The sequence below is a fragment of the Castanea sativa genome, chromosome 8 (assembly GCF_040712315.1).
Source record: "Castanea sativa cultivar Marrone di Chiusa Pesio chromosome 8, ASM4071231v1".
Taxonomy (NCBI): Eukaryota; Viridiplantae; Streptophyta; class Magnoliopsida; order Fagales; family Fagaceae; genus Castanea; species Castanea sativa.
Window position 1 is genome coordinate 27,043,070 of NC_134020.1, and position 6,916 is coordinate 27,049,985.

The 6,916-nt window shown below is 33.5% G+C and overlaps 1 protein-coding gene across 1 annotated transcript; it reads right to left on the minus strand.

Annotated features, from left to right (window-relative positions):
- Positions 1-2,630: 2,630 nt before the first annotated feature.
- On the minus strand, positions 2,631-6,326 carry LOC142607457 (expansin-A4-like). Its single transcript, XM_075778965.1, has 3 exons — positions 6,101-6,326; positions 5,250-5,568; positions 2,631-3,474 (listed from the first exon to the last, which is right to left on the minus strand). Exons 1-3 carry the CDS (start codon positions 6,252-6,254, stop codon positions 3,165-3,167), a joined length of 783 nt encoding a protein of 260 aa, XP_075635080.1. The 5' UTR covers positions 6,255-6,326; the 3' UTR covers positions 2,631-3,164.
- Between the last annotated feature and the right edge of the window lie 590 nt (positions 6,327-6,916).

Consider the following 6,916-nt stretch of genomic DNA (forward strand, 5'->3'; position numbering starts at 1 on the left):
TTATAAAAATTGAACCCGTTTGGTAATGTTGTTCTAGTAACGTTGTTTGTATTTTTTAGAAATACGTATAGATGAAAAAGTTTGTAAAAATATGTATAATGTTGTTTAAAAACTGAAAAATGTTGTTTAAAAACTGAAAAATGTTATTTAAGTTGTAGTAACTTCAAGGAATCAACTATCATCTATCAAAGATCTCTCAATAGACTTTGCACACCCGCCTCTTACCAAGAAAATCACGTAACAAAGATTGTGTTCATATAAGAAAAAGCTATGCTATACTAGGTGAGGTAGAAATTTGGTTATTATTTTCCTTAATCTCGCTCGAATGAGTCTTGACTCTATTGAGTGAAGTTTCTACCTGAATTGGATTTTTGCTCAAGCAAGGTCTGATTTCCTTTCCCTTAAGCAAGTCATCTTCAACAACAAATTGTCTTTATACATTTCCTTATTAATTTAGAATGATTACAACTCTCATAAACACACATTTTGACCCAAAAATTAGCCAACTTAGATTTAAATCCTAATACAGCGGCATACTTTGATCACCTCATTAATTGACACATCATTTTTTACTAGTGAAATTATTTTGTCTTACTTTACCTTTTTCATTCTTTTAAATTTGAATCAACGTATACTTTTTCATTAGTAAATACACATGATTAAACTATCTTAAGTGATTCTCCATCATCTTTTCATCTAAAGGGGTCACCCTTACATAGCCAAGTTCTTTGATTCCCGGATGGTAAAATGATTCCTAGGGCTTATAATTAAATTTGGGAAAAAAATTATGGAAAGGAAGCATCTGAGAAAATTCTTCGAAGTTTCCCACTAAAAATAAGAGGAAGAACAATCTTCCCACCAAGAAAGAAAGAAATGACCATCTTTTAATGATACAATTGAGGTGATGGTTCCTTATTCTTTCTTAGAGGGGCAAGAGAAAGAGTTGCCGTCGCCCTTTCAAATTTTAGTCAACAATAAAGATTTCACCTGGTTTTATTGACAAGCCAAATTCTTCACCCAATGACCCAAATCCATGGAAGTATTAATGTGAGAGGTGCAAAGTTATTTGTTTGCTTTGATGGAGAATATGCTTCCTTGAAAAGACTTCCCATGCAGTTACTAGATCAATAAGGATTCTTCATTAGATATTTCTTTCAAATGAAGCTTCCTTTCTTTCATACCATTCTATGTAAATTGTTATGTATTTATATGTATACATTGTTGTCGAGTTGTCGTGTTTTTTTTAATGGTACTCAAAAACTCCTTAGCACAAACACTCGACGTGCAAATATCCTGTCAAAATGAAGTCTCCTCATTTATAGATTGAAAAACTATGGCCTAAGGAATAAGGTCCCCAACTTGCACCAACTGTGGATGTTCTCAGAACTAAATAAAATGTCCTTAATTTTGTCATATATTTAGTTATGGGAGAATTTATTATTGTGCCCAGCGGGCATGATATTTTATTTTATAATTAAATATTTGGAAAAAAAAATTGATTTAAAGTTTAAACCTTGCACATTTTTATTAAATTACAAAAAAGTAACAATTGAATTACAAAACTCTTAACTTAGCAAGCCTTATTGTGAAACTTTGAAAAATTGAAAGTGTAATATTCCAATTTAATATATTTTCTTTATTAAATTCCACTTTAATATTTAAATTTTAGTATATATGCACAGTATTCTTCTTTAATGTCACATTTTTGTTGTTGATATTTTATCTTTATCATTAAATCGATATATCAATCAAATATTTTTATAGTGCAAACAGGATTTGACCATGGATCTCTTACATGATAAGAAGAGACTTTACTAATTAGATTTACTAAAGTAAAAAATTTTAGCACCCAAGCTACAATATAAATTTTATTCCCTCTCTCTTTCTCTCGCTCTCTCTCGACTTAGCCAAGAGGCCTAAGACCTATGGCCGAGTCTCATGAGAGGCTTACCACTGACAGTGGTGACATGCAGCAATGCCATTGCCACCAAGACCCATGGTCGAAGCTCTTATCCTTCTCTATTTCTTTGGATTTCGTATGTTTATCTAAATCCCTCTCTTTTCCTGTTGTTTGTTTTGTTATTGGTTGATTTTGTTAGAAATTGGAGATTTGAGTTTGGGTTTGAAAGGTGGGATTTTGTGGTGGTGTTTGGTTTGCTTTCGGCGGCGGTAGTTGGGTTGTGATCATGATAGTGGGTAGGTTGCTCTTTTTGGTTGGGTTGATTTTGGGCTAGGATTTGCGGTTGTGGTGGGTGGATGGGTTTTAGTTTGTGTGATGACTAGTGGGTGTGTTTATAATCTTTTGATTGGTGGTAGCTAGGTATCTATTTGATGGTAAGAGAGAGAGAGAGAGAGAGAGAATAATAATAATAAATAAATGAATAATATTTAACTTTGATGTGAAAAATAAGAGATAGAAGGTTAGATGAGTTGTAAAATAGTTAGTTAAAATTGATAAAGTAGCTTTTGTGGTTGTAAAAAGCTAAGATTTTTAACATATGTGAATGCTCTAACCCTTTTAGGCTATTTCTTTCTTTTGTTTCCTATGCCGTGTAAACATATCCAAATCAACAACTTGGAAGCACAATTGATGGCACAAGCAGCAAAAACTGCCTAACAATAGTAGCACATTGAAGCAAACCAAAATACTTTCCAATTCAAATCTGTAAAAATTACTACTACAAATACACTTCTCGAATAACATTATGATCATCCTATATAATTACTAAATATTGTAAGCTGCGGGTTACATTCTTGTGCAACCGCTTCAGCTTTCCCCTACAAAGTTTCTCATTTGTTTTTTGACAATACACAATTACATTACAACTTCACAACCCCATTCACTCACTCACACCCCCAACGCCCCCACAAAAAAAAAAAAAAAAAAGAAACAAACCCCACCAATTAAAGTCAAAAATATTTTTTTTATATAAAAAAAAAAGACCCACTTTTTGTTTTTCCTACCAAAGCCATCTCCAATTTCACACTTTTACTTTAGTCTAGTCCAACACTTTTCTCAAAACCAAATACCCCAAGTCAAAAAAAATAGCAATATCTAGAAGCAGGCGCCAAGAAGGGTAAAATTGGAAATAGGTTATGGCGGGAATTCTAAAATGTTGACTTCTTTTTTTCCCAAAATATATTAATATTAATATAAATTTTCATTAGACCCTAAAATTCTTGCCGGTAAAAGTTTGACCGAATTGCCAATTAGCTGGGACTATGTTCCACGAAGTAGAGGTGCGTCTGTCACTGCCTGTGACCCTAAATGACAATGACTGACCAACAAAAACTGCGTTTGACTGCCAGTTTTGACCCCAGTTGCGACTCATGCTCATCCAACCGGTCTTTGTGCCTTTCACGCTCACGCGCACGATATCTCCTGCACCCGCGACGTTGGAGATCAAAACCAGGTTGAAGTAACGGAAGCCGTTGATTGTGAATCTGATCCCTCCGTGCTTGCGGCATGGCACCCTGCGTAAATAATTCATAAACTGTCAGGGCATTTCCGTCATTTGATAAAAAAAGTTTCTTTTGCGTGGAATGAGGACCGTGATTTATGGTCATAAAAGTATGGACGGTCCAGATCTTCATGGAATAGATCAAGCACATAAATCAAGGGGATAAGACACGTGGCATGTTTTGGATGGTTATGACAGACAATTGCTAAAAAGTGGGCTCCATAGCATGTCAATAAAACGACAGCGTATTTGTGTTTACTTTTTTTTCTTTTTTCTTTTTTGCTATCATAGAGATATATATCGAATCAAATTCGACTATTTTTTTTATCCTTGATATTTATTTTAAAATATTAGTCAACATCATCAGCAACTCAGACAAATCATAATTTTTTCAGCAAAAAAAAAAAAGACAAATCATAATTTTGTGACAAGTTGATAATTGATGTGTCAATTCGTTATTCAAAAGAATAATTTTTGCACCCCATGACTCTAGCATGTGTCACCATGCATGGTGCATGTCTTAATAATGCATGCTTGAAGTTGTACGAGAAAGTAAGGCTTAATTAGGTTAAAATACAAGAGTTTGAAGAAGAAATTAGTAATTTAATTGGAAACTTATATTAAAGCATAGGTTGAGAGTAAAACCCATGAGTTAAAATTTTCTAAAAAAAACAATTAGAAAATGAAACAATCAAACTAAATTTTCTTATCTTTCGGGTTAGGGACCAGAGAGGTAAGAACAAACCACGTAAGTGACCAAAAAGGGTCCAAAGGCCCAAATAAGCTAAACAATGCAGATGGAATAAACGGCTATAGAACTAAGCAAGTGAGCACAATTAGAGAACAAATATGTATATTTGGAAAGATTCTAAATACGGTAAAGATGAGTGTAAAATTCATATTTTATATTATCTAATAAAAAATTATTATATCAATTTTTTACTTAAAATTCAATATATCATACCACACTTAATATCACCATATTAAATTTGTATTTCAAACTTGAAATATGGTGTTTATTTAGATATTATTATGTGTTATCAATTTTTGTAATATGATCATCTCACGTAGTAAATCAGAGATTTTTCGCACCAAGTGAATTTAATCTCATTTGGAAAACACTTTAGGTATTTTGTTAAAGAAGTTTATGAACAAAAGCTCATCAACAAAAATCTGACAAAAGCAATAAATATCCTACCAATACCAACTCCCAACCCTATGGACCATGGAAACCTGACCCAGATGCCACTATAACATCCCCCACCACCATACAGAATTAAAGGGGCAATTCAGTTGGCCCTTCTATTTACTCTGCTAAAAGAAGATGGTAGTTAACTGTAACACTTTAGTTGGCAGCCTTAAATGAACAGCCTTTTTCGCTTTTAAAGACAATTCAACAAAGTGGAACATATGGGATTAGTTCGGGAAAGCAACAAAAAAAAAAAAAAGCAAAATTGACTCGCTTGCCTTGCATGTGCTACTACATTAGTACCTAGTGTTCACGGCGACGAATTTATCACACATTAATAAGGTTGTTAATGATAGTTAGGCACGAGTTTGCATGATCAAATTTTTATTTCATATATGACGTAACAAATAAATAATTTTTTTATATATAAAACATTTACAACCACTTAATATAAAATAAAATTTTTACTTCTCAAAGCAATCACCTCTAGCTTAAATTTTAAAATTCATGTTTTTTGGGCTAGCTTAAAAAAAAGTGAAACTTTAAAAGGTTATAAACTAAAAAATTAGTCAAAGTGAACTACAAAAAAAAAAACTAACCGGCGGTAGGAAACAGGGACAATTCCGGCACGGTATTCGGCAATCTTGAGGAACATAGGCATGGCAAGGTCAAAGTGAGGACGAGGAGGGTTACACCACCCACCATTGTCGTTTGGGAGTGCATAGTTTGGTGGGCAAAAGTTAGTGGCTGTAATCAAGATTGATGGGCTTCCTGAGTGGCACCAGTTTGGGTCATTTGCACACTTTATCTCAAAGCACGCACCACAACTCAGCCCATTGTTGAACAGTGCTGTGCTTAGTGCTGCAGTGTTCACTCCATACCCTTGGCTGTATAGGTTCCCATATCCACACGCCCCACCTGCAGTATATAGTCACATTGATAGGTAGACACACTTGTTAATTGAATTAAGAAAAATTTACCTCAAAGATTGTATTTTTAGTAACATTAACAATGTTGTAATTGAGTTGAGTATGTTGACAATGACTAAACATTTTACAATTTAATACTAATTTTACAAGTGGGTCCTCAATGTTTCCCTGATAAAGCAGGCAATAATGTTTTCCTGATAAAGCAGGCAATAATGTATATTTCAGTATTTCTACGTAGATTTTCTAGAAGTATTATTTGTAAATTAAAAAAAAAAAGAAAAAGAAAAGAAGAAGAAGCAAGAACTAGAAAGCAAAATGTCCACCTCAGAAACAGAACAAGCCCAAATGTAAGATAAAGATAGTGCTGATTGGTCAAAAACAGAGTAGAAAAACAGGGGACCCTGTTTTGTGTTTGCTAGAATATGAAATAATGTAGTGAAAATGGTTCACATTTTGTTCAGAAAGTTGTGATTTTTAGAGAATGGAAAGGAATGAATAAAGAAGGTAGTTAATTAACGTACCCATAGTGCCAGAGGCATCAGATCCTCCATAGAAGGTAGCATGAGCACTTTGCCATGCACCCCCAGTGTAAACCCCAGGGATTCTAGCTTCAGCCATCCACATTAATGAGATAAGAGAGACAATGCACACCACATTCACATTCACTACAGCCATTTTTCACTAAAACTACAAAACAAACTGAGAATGAGAAAAGAGAGTGTGTGTGAGAGTTTTAGGGGATGAAAGATTATGGTGAGGGTTGTGGCTACTTATGGAGCCTGGGAGACACTATAGGGGTACTTTTTGTAATTTTGAAAAAAAAATACCCATTATTTTATTTTTCTTTTGGGTAAACAATTTTTTTTTTTTTTTTGTAATAGCAAAAGCCATAATAAATTTAATCATGCATGTTCTTCTACAGTGAACAAAAGAATTTTTGTCTTACAAAAAAAACGAGAGATGCTACATCCACAACATTTTTACAATATTTTTACAACAAATCATAGGTGGTTAGTTGTTATTGGTTCAAATTTGAACCTAACACTAAGATTACTTTTTTGCCCCAACAATAACAACCAGTAATATCCTACCACTTAGAATTTGTTGTAAAAATGTTGTAAAAATATTGTGGACATATCATTTCTAAAAAAAAAACAGAAAAAAGGTGCTTGTCTTGAGTAATCCCCACTCTCAATCTATCGCACGTATATCATACAACCAATTGTGTTGAGTTTTGTACGGATAAGCTGGGGTCCACCTATCTAAGACTAGAGAGTGGCTATTAGATATGACTTATGAGCCATGCAAGTGATTGTGTTTATTTTTTTTCATTATTA